This window comes from Balaenoptera acutorostrata, chromosome 7 (genome assembly GCF_949987535.1).
Source record: "Balaenoptera acutorostrata chromosome 7, mBalAcu1.1, whole genome shotgun sequence".
NCBI classification, from domain to species: Eukaryota; Metazoa; Chordata; class Mammalia; order Artiodactyla; family Balaenopteridae; genus Balaenoptera; species Balaenoptera acutorostrata.
The window spans coordinates 19328700-19346885 of NC_080070.1; the positions used below are offsets into that span (position 1 = coordinate 19328700).

Consider the following 18186-nt stretch of genomic DNA (forward strand, 5'->3'; position numbering starts at 1 on the left):
GTGCACCTTTCTAAGAGCAAAGTGTGCTAAACTACAGCAGCAGTCTGTGTGTTCCTACACATTAAAGACCCGGCTTTGGTCAAATTCCCAAAGAGCGCGATACTGGTCTTGAACAATAGACAAATGTATCCATATGCGCTCTTTTAAAATATGAAACAAAAACCCTTCCCAGGCTACCTATTTGCGGGAAGCCTGTTACTTTTGCTAAAACATTCGCGTTTCCACGCTCCACAGCAGTTGGCTGAGCCAGCTGCGCCGCGTGGGGCGTGGGCGAACCACCGGCTAGAAAAGAATCCGGTCCCGCTAGGACCTAGCAGGAGGAGCGTCCCCGCGGAGCCACCCCACCCCGGGCTAACCGAGGCGCTGCATCCTGATTGGCCGGCGGGCCAATCAGAAGCCGCCTTTGCGTAGCCGGGCGCCTATCGTACCCGCCGCTTCTGCGGGTCTCACCGGCTATATAAAGGACCGCGCTCGAGCTTGCGCTGCATGGTCCTCTGGTCGGAGTCAGCGGAGCTCAAGAGTCATGGCCAACCACCTCGTGCTCTACACCGGCGCAAAGATGCCTATCCTGGGGCTGGGCACCTGGAAGGTAGGTGCTCTGAGGAGCGCAGTCCGGGGCTCGCTTCAGGCTCGGCGCGGCCTGGGCCGGGGAGAGACCTACAGTGACCCTGAGCGACCCCGCCGCGGACGCCCCGCCTGGGAGGAGCCACGCTCGGGCTGGCCGGGCCCCCGGCGGGATCGGGCCTGCAGCGCGGGAACCTGGACGCCGAGGCGGGCAGGGCGCTGGCCTGCGGTTTCGGCCCAGGGGCCTTGCGTGGGGGGGCTTGAGAACGCCTCACGGGCGGCCGACCCCGTAACCCCTGGTGCTTGGGACCCGCGGGCCGCACGTTGAATCCGACCCCAACTGGAAAGTCACTAACGGGGCGCCGAACGAAGGGGGCTTCCCGTGTCCCCGAGGATGGAGGTCGGGGGCGGCGCCTGAGAGATGGAGGGGAAAGAGCCTTGGGCTCCGGCGTCCCTCGCTCAACCGCACCTCTTAACGCCCGCTCCTTTGTCTTTCTTCGAAATAGTTTGTCCTTAATCGTTTTCGGTTTTGCTCCCTCAGGAATAAGCGTCCCAAGGTAAGCTCTGAGACTGCAGGTGATTCAGTTAGGCGGCACGAGTTTGGCCAGGACCCGTCTATTTACATGTCCCCAGACGCGAGCCACTGAGTCCCCTGGAGCCGGGCGTGCCCTTAGGGGTGTAGTGTGCTGGGCGGAGAATCTGGGCCGGGAGGTTCCCGCCCGTGCAAAACTGCGAGCTGCCATCAGTAGTTAAACTGTCTTCGGAAACCTCGGTACCACTGAACTCTCTTCACAGAGTCCCCAAGAAGCGGTTAGGAGTCAAAAGGGTAGTCTGAGTATCTGAAAATTAGGGAGCGCAGAGGGGTGGTATTATGGGCGCCGAGGGAAAACCCAATACTTTTAAGCCGCTTATAAGTTAGCTTCGGGTATTGTATATTACATTGCACAGCTGTGACCTGGGTTTTCCTTGGAACTTTGAATATAGGATTGGGTATTGGTTATTTACACACAGACAAGGGAAAGAAAAGACTGCATGGATTGAGGGCGCTGTGAAATGGTTTGAAATAGAGCAGCGGATGGTGCTTACCTCAACCGGAAAACCTGCAGTTGAAAATTTGTAAATATAAGGGAGAATACAGGGTCACAGAGTTGTCTCACACAGAAAGTGTTTCTTGGCCAAAGTGATCAGAGTATATGTGACTTGCGTTTTCTTCCAAAAGCCCAGTGGTGGCTCTAAGGGTGTAATTGAATTATGACCATTGTACCAAGTTAAATTGCATCTGTCGCAGGTTATTCTCTTGGAATGGATGTGAACAGACACTTTCTTGGCAATGGCAAATTACAGTTTTTACGATGGTGAACCACCCAGACATACACATGTAACTGGAACAAAAGTTCCACAGACCAATACTTAAACCTTACTGGGTGGGATGCATTCCAATATTTTTATTCTAAGCTCGCGGTTTCAGAAATGATGGTCCTGACCTTAAGTTCGTCATTTCAGAATCACTAGGCTGGGGTAAATAAGGAGTAAAAGTTGATAAAAGCGGGTTTTAAATCCTTTGCTTGAGCATTTAACACTCCCTCCACCAACCCCAAAGCTGTATAGTTAGTTAAGATAGCTCTATAAAATCTGTACATTTAGATCATTCATTCCAGCAGACTAAGTTCGTTGAGGGCAAGAGTAGCGTCTACCTTGGTCACAACTATTTACAGCACTGCTCAAGGTGCCTGGTAAATTGTAGGTACCCTAAAGATATGTGTTCAATTAATACGAAGAAGTAAGATAACTAGATTTTGGGGGCGGCGAGGAGATGTTGTACGGAATTGTGTAGAGGCGTGGTAGGGGAGGTGACAGTGAAATGGTATAAGTATGGGCTTGGAGTAGATTTCCCTTTTTTTTCAAGTAAAAAAGGTATATGAATAGTGTTTTAATACCTTTCCCCTGTGTGTGTGTATATATTCCTTCACAGATGCTGGACAAAAATGGGGTTACCTAAATACCGTTTGCTTATCTTTGTGAGACCTGGGGGAGGCTCTGGGAGTGGGTGCAGCACCTCGTTCCTGTGGATCTTCCATGTGACGGTGGCTGTGTCTGTATATCCTTCAGACTCCTGGCGGGGCTCTGGGAGTCTCCAATCACTGTTCCTTTGAAGGTCCTCACACTCTCCGTTCTCTCTTTGGAGGTGAAGGTTTCAGGCCGATGGGAGAGCATCTCTGCCGCAGAGCCCATGTGGCTTAGAGGCAGTTTCCCTTGGCAAGCTTGACTTCCCCAATGGACAGTAAATAAGCCACGAGCATTGTATTGCCAGGAAGCAACTAAAACAGAGGTTACTTCTGATGCTGGCCAGTGTCCTGCTGCTGATAAATGTTTGGCCCTAGCTGAAAAATTGATAGTAAATGGCCGTTGTAACTCACCCACATACTCGAAACCTAGGAATGGAGGTAGAGTTTCTCCATCTCTTTTCCATTATCTCTGTATCTGCCCACACCCAGGAGCCTTTGAGACATTTTTCCCTAATTTCTAGCGCCCCCCCCCCAACCAGTAAAGTTCAGCATCACAGATAGACTGTACATCTGTCTGTGTCCAGTGGCTCTTTGGCGGGCCACAAACCATTTTATAAGCTAAGATTTTTTTTTTGCCACCGATAAACCAATTTTTGCCTCTTTGAGGGTGATATCACTTCCTTTAAGAATAGGAGAAAATGCTGAGAAAGAATTCAAGGCAAGTTCATGATGGCCTGAGATCCCGGCCTGGGGAGAGGGGAGAAGGCAGAGGTGCTGGCACTGGAGCTAAAACAGTAGCTTGTTTTTCTGTTCACCAGCCTCATCTCCCTGCAGGCCTACACCTGGAGCTCTTCAAGGTCAAAGATACTTAAATAAGTCCTGCCTGCCCAGGGCCATTCCTGGTCCATCCCTATCTCAACCAAGTGGAGACAGTCATGTCTTGGAATTCAGGACAGATTGATTCACATTGAGTGGGAGGAAGTTAATCTTGGTTTCATTAGTTGGTCTGTGTTTGTTGCCAAACCGAGTTATGAGCTTTGGTGTAAAAACCCTAGCCAGAATTGACTGTTTTCCTGTGATAAGGCAATGAAAAAGATTCTTCAGCAGAATGCTCTTTATCATTGGAAATTGTGGTTTACATTATTAAACTGTAAAATAAATTCGGACATAGTTGAACATGATAAGCCAAGTGAGGTTGGCTTCTCTGCACCAAACAATGAAAAGCGTCTCTGTTGACGTGAAAAATTGCACATTGTTGCCATTCTCCGGGTTCTGCCAGATGCTTATGTTGTTGGAGTCGTATGAGTGTGGCAGATTTTAAGCCTTGTTGATACAAAACTGCCAGATCCAGGTCTCCCAGTTGTGCAGAGTGGGAGCGTTGTGTGTAAGCACAGGGCAGGCGAGCAGGCCCAGCTCACTCAGGTTTACCCCAAGTTGATTGGGACTGTATTGTCAACTGGTTAAATTAGAGCAGGGGCTAAAACCCTTTTAGTCCCCAGAATATCTGCGTTCAATATCAGAATACCTTTTTATTATTGAGGGGATGAGTTGGAAGCCAGAATGTTATTTGTGAATAGGAGTTAGGACAAATCAAGGCTGGGACTGCTGCCTAATCCCCATTTCTTTGTATGCTCTTCCAGCAGCTCAGGGGTTGGTAAACCGCAGGCCACAGCCTGTTTTTGTAAATAAAGTTTTATTAGAACACATCTCATTCCTTTACATATTGTTCATGAGTACTTTTGTGCTGCTCCAGCAGCAGAGTTGAGCGGTTATGACAGACCATTTGGCCCACAAGGCCTAAAATATTTTCTGTCTGGCCACTTTCAGAAAAAGTTTGGCAACTCCTCTTCCAGAAGATTCTAAGTAAATTAATTGGAACCTGGAATACATTTTGAGAAATTAGGTCACAGATGTCTGTTTAACATGCATCTAGTTAAAATGCTTTATATTTACAATGAAAAACAAAATTATATTGTGACATCACTAGTATTTAAACAAAACCAATAATAAGAAATAAGCTTATTTTCTCTTAAATGCAGGTTGAGTTTCTCTGAAGAAAAGCTGGTTTAATCAGAAGAGGTTAAACAGTGTTTTTCAGTGACAGCTTTTCCGGAATATGTTAGTTTTCAAGGCCTTAGAGGTTGATGCCCTATTTCTTTATTAATCTAAGTTCACATCAAAAGTTATGGTTACCTGTTTCTTGCTCCAGGGTTACCATTGGCACACTGTTCTCATACTTCTTACCCAGGATGGTTTTTCTTCCCCAAAGTGAAGTTTCCTTTGTTCCCTATCCACCTCCTTCATTACAAAAGCGATACCTGCTAACTAGAGAAAATTTCAAAAAAAAAAAAAAAAAACGCCAGAAAAGACACAGTCCTCTCCTCCCAGAAATCCCCGTGTTAAAACTGCAGAGGATTCAATCTCTGAGACACTTTGTTTTTTACCAGTGGCATTGTTTTATAACCTTTCTCCTTTGGATCTGCGGTGTTTTTGTTGTTGTCTTTTGTTTTTGACTTGCAGAGGGACTAGAGGGAGGGATATTAAAGTAACTAGCATGGGCTACAAGCAAAGTGGAAGATGATTAGGTTTTTTTTTTTTTTAAAGAAATTCACGTTCTTTTATTTATTTATTTATTTATTTATGACTGTGTTGAGTCTTCGTTTCTGTGCGAGGGCTTTCTCTAGTTGCGGCAAGTGGGGACCACTCTTCATCGCGGTGCGCGGGCCTCTCACCATCGCGGCCTCTCACTGTCGCGGCCTCTCTTGTTGCGGAGCACAGGCTCCAGACACGCAGGCTCAGTAACTGTGGCTCACGGGCCCAGTTGCTCCGTGGCATGTGGGATCTTCCCAGACCAGGGCTCGAACCCGTGTCCCCTGCATTGGCAGGCAGATTCTCAACCACTGCGCCACCAGGGAAGCCCGATGATTAGGTTTTTAAAGGGAGAGAGAGAGAGCGAGAGAGAGAGAGAGAGAGCGCGAGCGAGAGAGAGAGCGAGGGAGGGAGGGAGGGAGGGAGGGAGGGAGGGAGGGAGAGAGAGAGAGAGAGAGAGAGAGAGAGAGAGAGAGAGAGAGAGAGAGAGAGAGAGAGAGAGAGAGAGAGAGAGAGAGAGAGAGAGAGAGAGAGAGAGAGACTGACAGTAGTTTTCCGAGTTGGGACTATGAAAAGGAAATAGGCCCAGTTTGTGAAGCTGATGGGGGCCTCAGGGGCAGAGACTTGTCACCACTGTCACTTGGTGCCATCAGCCCAGAACATCAACAAGTTGCCGCCCAAGCTAGAGCTTTGGAGCTGTAAGGTCTGAGGGGGATGGGAATAGGTGCATGTGGCCAAGTCACAGGGCAGATTAGTAGCAGAAATGAATTTCAAACATGACTTTGTCTGTAGGATTTGTATTACTGTATTTGTATTATTATTTTTTTTAAATAAATTTAAAGGATTTATATAATTTGGTTATTTATAACTTGGGTGTTTCCTCTACTGGTTTTCTGCAGATTTCCTATTAGATGTATGGAAACAGATCTTCACGATTTATTTTCTTTTCAAAGTCTCAGTCTGGACCCCTGCCTTCCGTGGGCAGTTTTCAATGTGGACATGGGATGGGGAGATGGTGTAATTGTATGCTAACATTCCCAAGTTTATTGCGTCATTTTTTACCGTATCTTAAAGTGATGAGGGAAGTTAGTTTAGTCTCTTTGTGGGAAGGGCTCTTGATTGAGATAGTATTGAACATAGTTTGTGGATTCTGGTATATATTCATCTCAGAGGATGATTTTCCAAGCCCAGGAGACTTGTCCTCTCCCTGACCAGTGTCTCACAGCCTCTTGGGGTCCACCCCAGAGTACACAGACCTCTCAGCAGAGACTGGCTCTCAGGCCCTCGCGCCAGGGTTTGAATCCTGACATCTTACTGCACCATCATGGCCAGTTTCGTAACCTCTCTGCACCTTAGTTCCCTTATCCACAGAGGTAACCATATCTACCAGGGTCGTGGTGAAGGTTCAATTCAATGATACGTTTAAAACTAGTGAAAATTGATCCATAACAAATGGCAGCTGTTGTTATTTTCCGTTTGAGCCATCGTGGGCTAAACACTGCACGGGGCAGGTTCCATTTTGTGACATATCTGCCCTGGCACAAGCCTCCTAGCAACCGGCATGCCTGTCCCAGAGCCGGGCCTGGCCTGCCCAGCCCAGGTGAGAGCCATTGGTTCCTGGCTGCACACAGAGCCGGTGGCCGCAGGCAGCCTTAATCCCCACTGCTGCAAAGGCGTCTCTGAAAAGGGGAGGCCGGCATGTAGCACCCGTTCGCAAGTCTTTTTATGAATTGCCACAGCTGTACAAATTTAATTTGTAAAATACGTGACAGTCCTCGCTTCTGCTTTGCTTTCCCCTTTGAAAGCAGTTTGGGCTTAGCTTCTCAGCACGTGCTTCTCTAGCTAATCAACCCTCTGTCCAGGGAAGGGTCAGGGAGCTGTAGCTTCCTCGTGACCTCTTGAAGGTCATTTCTGTCCTTGGCTTCTCTATAATAAAAACATCACAAGAATGTGTTTTTAAGTTTTTTTGTCAATTGTTCAGCAGCCTTGATTATCCTACTCTGCACTCTTCTGGTTCCAAGGAACTGAATAACCAATTTAATCTTAACCAGGAAAAAAAAATGTGTCCGGGTGGGGATTCATTGACTTACAAAATGATGTCAGGGGTACCAGATTCAAGGCTATAAAAGATGTGCCCAGGAGCCGTCTCTCACCAACCCTCACCTGTCCCTCGCCCCCACTTTCCTCTAGCAGCTCCTGGCTCACATGCTTCCAGCACCGGGACCCCAGCAGAAGGAAATCTGGTCTTGGTAGCATCAGCTGAAGTCCAAAGATTGATTCTCATGGGCCTGGCTGGGGTCACGTCTCTGGCCCTGCGCCAGTCGCTGTGGCAGATGCAGCGTGTGGCTGGGCTGGGCCTGGGAAAGGTTCCTGCCCCTCTGCCCAGGGTTGGGGGCCGTGAGGTGCTGGGCTGGCACGGTACAGACCCGCAGAGAAATCCAGTCAGGGCGCCGTCAAGCCTGAAGACAGTCGACGCGCGCCGGCAGCCAGTTCCCCAGCTGGGTCTCCTTAGCTGTTCTCTTTCCTGGGAAGGGGTGTGCTCTGCTCTCTTCAGCAGCTGTGCCCAGGACGCCACAAGGAGGCCGTGGTACTTACTCCCTTCTGGTTATGCCCAGGTTTCCCTGCTCTGTTCCTTTAACCGAGAAGGGTAGGGGGAAGGCTGCAGGTGCAGCTTCTTGGGTCCTCCAGGGAACTAGGAGGTTGCCAGATTGTCTGAAGATGTTTTCTGATCTCATACCTGAGGTCAGCATCGCCTCTCCACGCCCCCTACTCCCTCCGTGGTGGCCAGCGAGCTGGGCGAGGGTCCCCCGCTCCTCTGCCCTCGCCTGTTCACAACAGCTGATGTCAAAACAGCAGATGTCTGCAGCTGCTCATGGCCCTGGGGAGTTTTCCTGGTCATTCTTTTCTACCCCAGCTCTCTAGAGGAATGCGCTCTATGCATGCGGCAGTCTGATGCGCATGCGTTTGCTTTCCACCTCTCTGGTCGGAGCAGGAGCATCGCGGAGATGAGCATCGCGGAGATGAGCGTCTGTGCGGCCAGTCTGGGTGCTGGGGGCGCTCCCCACGCCTGTCCTGCTCACTCACACGCGCAGATGGTCCGGGCAGGGGCGCCGTTCAGTCTTTTTGCCGCTCTGAACACAAACCATATGGTGGTCTTCCATGGCTCCCATTTCCCCCTCCTGTCAACTCATTTCTGCCCGCTAATACCTCTGAGAGCCCACCTCCCACCTCCGCCTCTTAAAGCAGATTCTTACACAGTGAGATTGGAGCACAGGCCTTTGAATCTGCACCAGTAATGTTCCTGACTTTGATACACTCAAAACTGCTTGAATACAAGTGATGGCGAATACTAGAATCCATGCGTGGAAGGAGAAAATAAATCATAGGCATTCACTCACGGAACTCGGGAACCAAACGGGAATTGGAGTGAATATTTACAGCGCTTTTGAAATATTTTGAGCTGTTTGAAGGAAACGGTATCCCTTATTGTCTTGGGAACCTAATAGATTCAGAGAGTGGGGGATTTTTTATACTGTCAACGGGTTCTGAAGAAACAAGGAAGCGACAGGCTTTGGCCCATCTAGTTAAGGTGATCTGTGCTGCTAGTAAGTGGTTGTCAGATTTTCCTAAAATGAAGCAACATTGCATCTCACCTCGGGATGTTCAGACACTGGCCGTGGCCTGCCTTTGCTGGCCTTACAAGAAACGGGAGCCCCTGAGGAGCCGTGGGTTCCTGCCACCCTTGCTTCTGGGTTGTGTGCAAACTGTGTGTTTTGTTTCATTTTTGGTTTTATCCCCGTGCCTTCCATTTCCTGTTTCTTTCAGTCCCCTCCGGGCAAAGTGACGGAGGCTGTGAAGGTAGCGATTGACCTTGGGTACCGTCACATTGACTGTGCCCACGTGTACCAGAACGAGAACGAGGTGGGGTTGGCCATCCAGGAGAAGCTCCAGGAGCAGGTGGTGAAACGTGAGGACCTCTTCATCGTCAGCAAGGTACCCCGCTCTGCAGGGGAGCCTGAGGGAGGGCCCTTGTCCACATTCATCCAGGGGCAGCATTAGCTTCGGGGCCCCGACCACGCTCTGGGGCCTCCTGATACAGCTACGGTTATCACCCGGCAGGCGGTTCTTCCAGGGGAACTGTGTTGACTCAAGGCCACGAGGGCTGTAGGGCTCGCCCGTCTGTGGTCGCCTGTCTGTTGGATGGTCATTTTGCCCGGACCCATTGGTTGGAGCCCCTTGCTGGTGGGGCCAAAGCTGTGGGTTGGCGCCCCCTTTCCAGGGAGTTATCTTTGAGGACGGTACGTGGTTCCCATCTGCAGACTGATCTCCGCCGCTGGCCACTGTCTTTTACCCAGAGGCTGGTGGTGCCCAAAGGGCACCAGGTGGGAGGGTGAGGCTGGTTCCACGAAGACCAGCCTGTGGGAGGGTAGGCCAGAGGGCTCATGTTTAGAGCCTGGGGCTGGCCTGCTGACCTGTCCATTCTACTTGGTGCCTTCAGTTCGGTCCTTGTGAAAGGTTTCCTTATCTGACCATCCTCCCTTCCTCTGGAAAAGTTAGGATCCACGTGTGAAATGGAATCTCCCTCCCCACTGTTTATAGCGTCACAGTGAAGTGGGTGGGTTGTGGGGAGAGGAAAGCAAGTCCTCTGTCCCCGAGCTGTCTGGCTCCCGGCCAGGAAAGCGCTTCCGGCACGCAGGGTAAGACATGTTCTCTCGCGGGCTTCAGCTGTGGTGCACGTTCCATGAGAAGGACCTGGTGAAAGGCGCCTGCCAGAAGACGCTCAGCGACCTGAAGCTGGACTACCTGGACCTCTACCTTATTCACTGGCCCACTGGCTTCAAGGTAGGTGCCCGGGGCTCAGGTGTAGCCTTTGGCATCACCCTCTCCTGTTAGCAGGTCGTGAGCAGGTGGACAGTCTGTGTGTGTCCTTGCTGCTCTGCTCAAGGTATGGTCCCTGGATCAGCCGCAATCGCGTCACCTGGGAGCTTGTTAGAACCCAGTCTCAGGCCCCATCCAGGCGCTCTGAATCTGAACCTCAGGGGACTCACCTGCACGTTTCAGAGTTTGAAGAGTGATGCCCTGTAATGTGGTGATCGTATAACTTGAAACTTTGTGACAGTGAACATGGCTCAGGTGACACTCCTGCCCATGGCCATAAGATGTCATCGGTGACCGCCCTTCCCCCCTGCCTCAGGCACCTACACACATACCCATTCATACCCTGTACATGTTTGTGTGTGTCTCTACATTCCACACACGCCCCATCCTGCGGAAGCTTGATAAACCTCGGCAGCCTGCCTCTTCACAGAAACCTCTAGAGTTATTATGTCCTTTGCCTCCTCTCTAGCCACGGGGCTCAGTTTTCTGCTTTGTCAGCCAGCTGGAAAGCATGCAGGGTTTACCCTATAACTCTATTTTATTGCCCTGTGGTATATCGGGGCCTTACTTTCATCCTTTGTTTTTCACAGTAAGCTGGCAGGGCTCGGTGAGGTGGTGGTTTTGTAGGCTTGGATCCAGCCAGGACATGGGCCCTGTGAATCCTGGTCCTGAGCCCTCCCTGCCCATCCACACACTGCCATCCACGGCAGGGTTCATCTCACTGACCGAGAATTGTCCATCTCTGGTCAGCACCAACCCATTCGATAGAAAAAGGGTCTCGGGGCTTCAGGAGTTGTCTGCCGTTTCTTTTTCACACTGACACAGATTTGCTCTCGATTATCCTCTAAAAACGTAGCCAGCCATTGTAGCTTCGAATAACTGTTTTAGAACTTTGCTTTCAAAGATGCAGCCCCCCCAGCAGTTCTATGCAGGTCTGTTATTGATTGTTTTTGATTGTTACCACAGCCTGGGAAGGACTTCTTCCCATTGGATGGGGATGGCAACGTGGTTCCCAGTGACAACGATTTTGTGGACACCTGGACGGTAAGGCAGCCCTTGGCTTGGCCTCCCCTTCCTTGCCGCCTCCCCAGTCTTCTTGCAAGGGGCCAGCTGTGAATCCTCTGCCATTTCTTTTGCTGTAATTGTTCTTCTCTTACTGTTTTTTGCTCTTCCTGTGTCATTAAAGCCGACCTGGCTTTTGTCTTGGTGCCTCCTGTCTCCCCAAAGATCTGATTTGCTATCACCGAATAGGGCAGGGCCTGTTAAGGTGGCGGGTGCGAGAGGTGCTTCTGCCCCTTGTCCTTTGGGGCACATGTCAGCAGCAAGCAGACCCTCTTTGGTCTCTAGGCCATGGAAGAGCTGGTGGACGAAGGGCTGGTGAAAGCTATTGGAGTCTCCAACTTCAACCGTCTCCAGGTGGAGAAGATCTTAAACAAACCTGGCTTAAAATATAAGCCGGCGGTTAACCAGGTAACATCCGGCAGGGAAGCTGATGTGCGTGGGAGGCTGTTTTGTTACTGTGTGATCCTAGCAGTTAACTTTCTGTCCGAGTCACCTGGGGAGCAGCTGGGAGGCAGGTCCCTGGACGCTGGCAGAGTCCTGATTTACGGCTCAGAAAGAGAGTGACACATCTGGGAGTGAAACTTGCAGGAGAGAAAGGGTTTGAGCCTGCCTTGTGAAGACTCAGGGTCTTGAGATGAGCTGTGCGCAGACATTGAGATCCTCGGACCTGTCGCAGTTGATAAATGGCCAAAGCCAGAAAAACCCTCCGGGCCCCTGGCAACAGTAACAAGATTATTATCGTTCATGTCAAGGACGGTTGCTGGGAAACAGAGACAGTTGTTACAGCTTATCTAGGAGTTGGGACATTGGTTACATATAACTTTATGTCTGGGGAGGGGAGGGCTTAGCACGGGGAGACTTCCCGTGTGTCCCATGGCCCGTGCCCACAGTGGCACCATCAACCCCCCTGTTTGCATCTGCAGGTCGAGTGCCACCCGTACCTCACTCAGGAGAAGTTAATCCAGTACTGCCAGTCCAAAGGCATTGTAGTGACTGCCTACAGTCCCCTTGGCTCTCCCGACAGGCCCTGGTGAGTTTCCATGGGACTGTGTTCTCTTGTCAGCTAGTGACGGTTAGAAATGGCTACAGAGAAGAATCCAGTATCAAGGAAGATGCTTCTGGGGCTGATGGGCAGACCTCCCCAGGAGCCTCCTGTTGGGTTCCTGGTTGGTGTTTCCAGTAGCCTCTTTTTCCAGCGGGTTGGGAGTTCGTAACTGAGCTCTGAATCAGAAGACAGGCGGGCTGCCCTCCAAGGTCGATGAGGGTTAGGGTTAGGGTTGCCGGCTGCCTGGAGTGGTGGCGATGATGGTTGCTCACGCAGACCGTGTTTCTGTCTCCAGGGCCAAGCCCGAGGACCCTTCCCTACTGGAGGATCCCAGGATCAAAGCGATTGCAGACAAGCACAATAAAACCACAGCCCAGGTACAGCCACTTCCAGGCGCTCGTGACTGTTCCCAGAACTTCCTGCATTCGTGGTGGTGGTTCCCATTAGCCAGGGGGGAGAGTGACTGAGCCCCGTCAGGCTTGGGTCCTGGAGTGTGTGGTGGAAAGGGACGTAGAAGACTGCGTGTGGTCTGGGGATAACCGGACCTGCCCTTCTACCTCCGAGGGCTGGCACGAGGGTCAGCACTCACCACTGTTTGGGAACACCCATCTCTGTACTCATGGAAGGCCACTCGTGATCAGCTGAGCGCTCCCAAATGGTAGAGTGAGTTCCCAGACAGGGAGTAACGTACCCGGGAGATGCGGAAGCACGTGGCGGGGAGGCTGAGGGCAGGGCTCGGAGGTCAGATCCTGAGCGCCTCCCCTCCCCCTTGCTGGGCATGACCCCATCACCTCTGAGCCTCAGTTTCCTCGCTGTGAAGTTCTGGGGTTTCTTTCTCCGGGTGACGGGTGTGTGAGATTAGGTGAGATGAGAGTGTAGAGCTGCTGGTGTACGGACGCACTTGGCCCCTCTGTTCACAGGTTCTGATCCGGTTCCCCATGCAGAGGAACTTGATCGTGATCCCCAAGTCTGTGACGCCTGAACGCATTGCTGAGAACTTCCAGGTAAGGTCCTGGCTGGTGGGCCCAGGGTCTCCTCAGTGGAGGAGGGGCCAGCTCTTCACAGGGCCTCTGGACTGTCGTGTGTGGGCCCCCCTCCCCCCGTCTCCTCTTGGAGTGGCAGGGAGCCCGCCGTGGACCAGGGACAGTGGTTCCTCTGGGAGGCGGTGCTGCGCCCGGCAGGCCCTGGGCCTCGGGCCGCGCTCTGCACGCACACACCGTGCTGAGGCTCCTCGGGGAACTCGTCATTGCCGAGAAATGTTGCTCTTGAGTGATGCTGCCTGGGTTTGCATCAGGGCTCCGTTTGTTACTGTGCCTCAGTTTCCCCATCTGTAAAATAGTACCTATTTCAAGAGTTGTCATAAAGATTAAAAAAGATGCACCGAAGGGCTTCACACAATGCTTGATACCTTCATAAGCACTCAGCAAACACTGCTGTGCTGATAAGTCCGTGGCCTGCAGAGACCTTACAGGGCACCAGTGAGGTGTTCTCTCCGAGCACCTGCCAGAGCAGAGCAGACCTCCTGGCACCTCCTGCCTGCCTGCCTCTCATACCAGTGTTGGGGGCTGGGCTGGGAGAAGAGCTCTCCAGGAGGGTCCCTGCGCCCGTGAGCCTCTGCTGTCACTGAGCAGAGCAGCTCCGCCAGGACCCCCTCTGTCTTCACCTGAGCCCTGGTTCCCAGCAGCTCTTGTTTCCATAGCAAGCAGCTGATTTTTGCCTGTTCCACTGGCCAGGCTGTGGCTGTAACACGTGCTGCTGGTCCCTGGGGCCTGGGGAGGGTGGAGGAGATAAATAAAGTGGTAAAATAGTGACCACGAGAAACACATATCCTGCTAGAGACGGATGTTTTGTTTCCTATTTTATTTTTTCAAGGTGTTAGAAAAGAAACATTATAAAATGACTACTCTCTAGTGCTAACATAATTATTTTGCATCTTACTGTGTAGTCGTTGCACATTTTTGCACAGTTGTGACCACAGAGTATGCAGCAGGCTTTCTTTCTGCACATTCCGCAATTATCCAAGCTGAGGGCCCCCCTCTGGTCCTGGGGTAGGCAGAGTTCTCCGCCTGATATGCCTTTCTCGTCTTCTCTGTCTGTCAAGACCTTATGTGGCTTCTTAGGCCCATCTCAAATAGCGTCTCCTTTGACCACATCCTTCAGCTTCCCAGCTGGAATTCCTTCCTGATTCCTCTGGATTCCCTGCGTGCTTTGTGGAGCATCTTTCCTGCAGTGTGCAGCTAATTATTCCCTGTAGCCTAGCTGTTGAATTACCTCGTCCTTTGCTTCATTGTAAACTGAGGCAAAGACACTTCTTACCCATCACTGTGTTCCGCCTGGTGCTTATCACAGTGGAAGTGCTCGGCAGAGGTTTTGAAATGAATGGAAGAAATAAATGGAAGAAAAAGTATCATTTTGTTCGGAGGTTCTGGAAGGGAAGGTCTGTTTTCGTTGTTCACATAGTACCCAGACAAAACATGTGCGTCCTCTGAATAGTCATGTAAGAAACTTTCTCTGAGTTTAGTCTACCTTCCTGCCCCTCTGCACTCCAGGCAGCATCTCATCAGCGGCCCTGCCTGGAGCTGCTTGTATGCTTTCCTGTTCTGTGTTTGATAGCTATTTCCAGAGCTTATTGGAGGGTTGGTTTTTTTTTTTTTTTTTTTTTTTTTTCTTTTTCTTTTTAGGTCTTTGACTTTGAACTGAGCAGTGCGGATATGACCACCTTACTCAGCTACAACAGGAACTGGAGGGTCTGTGCCTTGGTGAGGTGAGTCCCGGGAGAGCCCCAGGAGGGTATCAGGTGCTGCAGATGAAAGAATACCTCCTGGAGGCCTTACTGTCCAAGTCCTGCTATTGCAGCGGCTCTGCCTTGTGCATGTTACCTTGCCTGTTAACTTGCCTTCTCCTCCGTGTACAGCAGGAAACATTTACACTGTGTCAGCTGAGCCGCACTCAGCCCCCGGGAAATGCAGGGAGCTCTGCCCTAGATGTCTTCTCCTCCCGCTCCCATGCACTGTTGGCCTAACCTGCAGTAACCACATGTATTGACTTTTAATTTTCAAATTTTAGTAGCACATCTGAAACCAGATGATCCCAGGTGGCTCGTGCCCCACCTTCCTGGAAAAATTTGCGTGTGACTCTTTTATCTCTAATGACTAATGGAAGGGTTTTAGTCGGAAGACCATGGTGCTTGGGGCTCGTGTTCATCCCAGCTCTGACAGCGATTAAACCCTGTGACTGACAGAGTCACCCGGCCCTTCCAGCTATATATGTGCTGGTTCCTTGTATTCCCTCTGACTTGTAGTTTGGAATCTGAGGGAGATGACAAGGAAGGTTGTTTTTTCTCTTTTCGTTTTTGCACCACTGCATTAACTCCGTAAAGTTTAAAACTCATTTTCTGCTTTCAGGAAGAATCTCCCCACTTCACAGTGGAGACTGAGAACCACCTCTGTCGTGATTTTTATCGTCCGACTTCTCTGTTTCTTCTCTTCTTCTCAAGTAGTTAATCTTCTAAGCAAAATTCGAACATTCCCTAAGGCCGACTCGGGTGCTAGCTCTCTCCTTCCAGCCTCTGCTCTCCCTCCAGTTCTGGGTTGGCACCGCTGGCGGCTTCCCACCCGCCCCGGCAGGTGTCCGCCAGGTTTGCATCTTGGCCGATAACTCTCTCCTGAGCTTCGGTCGAGCACATGCCTGTGAGTGTGTTGCTGCCACGCCGCGGCCTCGGAGTCGGAATACGCCACGAGCAGAGTTTACCACTGGCCCTTTCTGCTCTCCCTGTTTGTGTTAATGGTGCTTACCCTTTAGACATTAAAATCATTTTTGATCTAGTGGGCAAGGGAGAGAGAAGAGAGAAGTGAATCAGTCGCCAAGTTACATCCGTTCTGCTTTGAGAATCACTGATCGTTCCTTCAGTTTCCTTTTCCCTTCCCGCTGCTGACGCAGCGTATTGAAGGGCAGACAAACCACAGGGGTTTTCTGTTCGGCCCCTTTATGTGTAGACTCCTTCTACTCTCTAGTGCTATTCTAGAAACAGCTGTCAGATTATCCTGTGGCCACTGATGTTTCATGGGTTCGGATTGGAGCGGGGAGGGAGCGGCTGGCTGCAACATCCCCAGGTCACCTAGGAAGCTTTTTCTAACCATGTGTACACATACATACGTACATACACATTGCCACAGTTTGGCATCTGTTGCTATACTGAGCCCCTGTGGCTAATGGCAGTGTTATATTTCTCAGGTTTGATAGGATGACAAAAAAAAAAAAAAAAAGCCATGGGGAACTTTTGAATTGCCTAAATATTTGAGTAAGAGTTGTATGCCCCAAGCAGGGTTCACCCTGGGCCTTTCGCACTCTGCCCAGCCAGACTTTCCAACACTATTGCCATTACATTCCCAACACAGGCCATTGGCCCTGCAGATGGGACCGTGAACCTTGGCCAACACGTACGCCTGCATCAGTCCACCCCCAGCTCGACGTGCAGCCTGTCCCCTTCCCTGTGCTTCCTGTAGCAAATCCTCACCTCCTCTCCTGGCCTCACTTCAGCTCCCACTGGTACCCAGGAGGTTTGGGAGGTGACAGTGGCTTCTTGTTCCATGTGTTCGGAGCACTTGCTGTGTCACGTGTCCAGACTGTTAAAATCTCTTATGTTATCATCACCCTCTTACTGTTTAAGGCAATAGGTGCTCTCTGGTCCTGTAACTAGACTGAGTTACCAGGCGGCAGGGATCGTGTCTTGCCGCCCTGCACACCTTAGGCACAGTGCTGGGCACATGGGGAGGGTGGTGTCCATCACACAGGTGTTGATGGATGAGAGCCCCTGGCAGAGGACTGGAAGGTGGGCCACGACCCCAAGGGCAGACCCAGGATCTGCAGTCTCAGAAGAGGCTTGTGCCCTCTGAGGCCTCTATTTCTGCCTAAATGAGACACCATTTCTGACCTTTTTTTTTTTTTTTTTTTTTTAGAGAAGTGTTTCTTTTTCCTTTTGCTTTTATTTATTTATTTTTTTATATTTATTTTTGGCTGTGTTGGGTCTTCGTTTCTGTGCGAGGGCTTTCTCTAGTTGCGGCGAGCGGGGACCACTCTTCATCGCGGTGCGTGGGCCTCTCACTGTCGCGGCCTCTCTTGTTGAGGAGCACAGGCTCCAGACGCGCAGGCTCAGTAGTTGTGGCTCACGGGCCCAGTTGCTCCGCGGCATGTGGGATCTTCCCAGACCAGGGCTCGAACCCGTGTCCCCCGCATTGGCAGGCAGATTCTCAACCACTGCGCCACCAGGGAAGCCCCATTTCTGACTTTTTGAAGTTTGTTATGGTCAACATCTCTTCCTCGAAAAGCTAATGTGTTTCTGTTTTCTCCTGATAGCTGTGCCGCCCACAAGGATTATCCCTTTCACGAGGAGTTTTGAAGCTGTGGGCGCCTGCCCTTCCCCAGGTGACCTGCTTTTCCCCGCCTCACTTTTATTGTGTGTAGTATAGCTTGGCCTGTGTCCCTCAGCGGTGGGTCAGCGACTTACAGACGAACCAGCGAGGGCTCAGCCAGCTTGGTGTTGGGTCCGAAGAGCAGAATCAGTAGATTAGAAGTCTCTTCAGTTTTCTTTGCCCTTCTTCTTACCCATCTGGGGAAAGCACAACCCAAATACCCTTTTCTAAATTGAATTTACAAAATCAAAATAGTGCCTCTAACAATTGCATTTTGATTGCTTGGAACTGTAATCCTTTCAGCTAGACTTTTCTTTGCCTCAAATAAAATGTGCTCTTATGAGTGTGATGCTGTTTATTTTGTTTTGGTTTGTTGAAACGATGTACCGCCTTCCCTGCCCCTCACCCTTCCTCCTGTTGATACCCATACAGCAGGCCACTCGGCTCTGCAACAGGAGGGAGGACTTGGTGTCTTTACTTTTGGGTGGGGACCCCTCACCTCGGTACTTCACCCATTTAGCTTTACGGGTCTGGGTCTCATCCTGGCTGCACATCAGAGACACCTGGGAGGTTTCGAATGCTGGCGTGTCTGGTCCTCATCCCTGGAAACTGATCTCATTTGTCCAGGTGT

The 18186-nt window shown here is 50.8% G+C and overlaps 1 protein-coding gene across 1 annotated transcript; it reads left to right on the forward strand.

Annotated features, from left to right (window-relative positions):
* The first annotated feature begins 429 nt into the window (after positions 1–429).
* Positions 430–17904, forward strand: AKR1B1 (aldo-keto reductase family 1 member B). The gene is made up of 10 exons (XM_007177137.3): positions 430–589; positions 8985–9152; positions 9885–10001; positions 11004–11081; positions 11385–11507; positions 12023–12129; positions 12440–12521; positions 13065–13148; positions 14826–14908; positions 17500–17904. The coding sequence occupies exons 1-10, from the start codon at positions 524–526 to the stop codon at positions 17540–17542; spliced, it is 951 nt and encodes a 316-aa protein (XP_007177199.1). The 5' UTR covers positions 430–523; the 3' UTR covers positions 17543–17904.
* Positions 17905–18186: the final 282 nt, after the last annotated feature.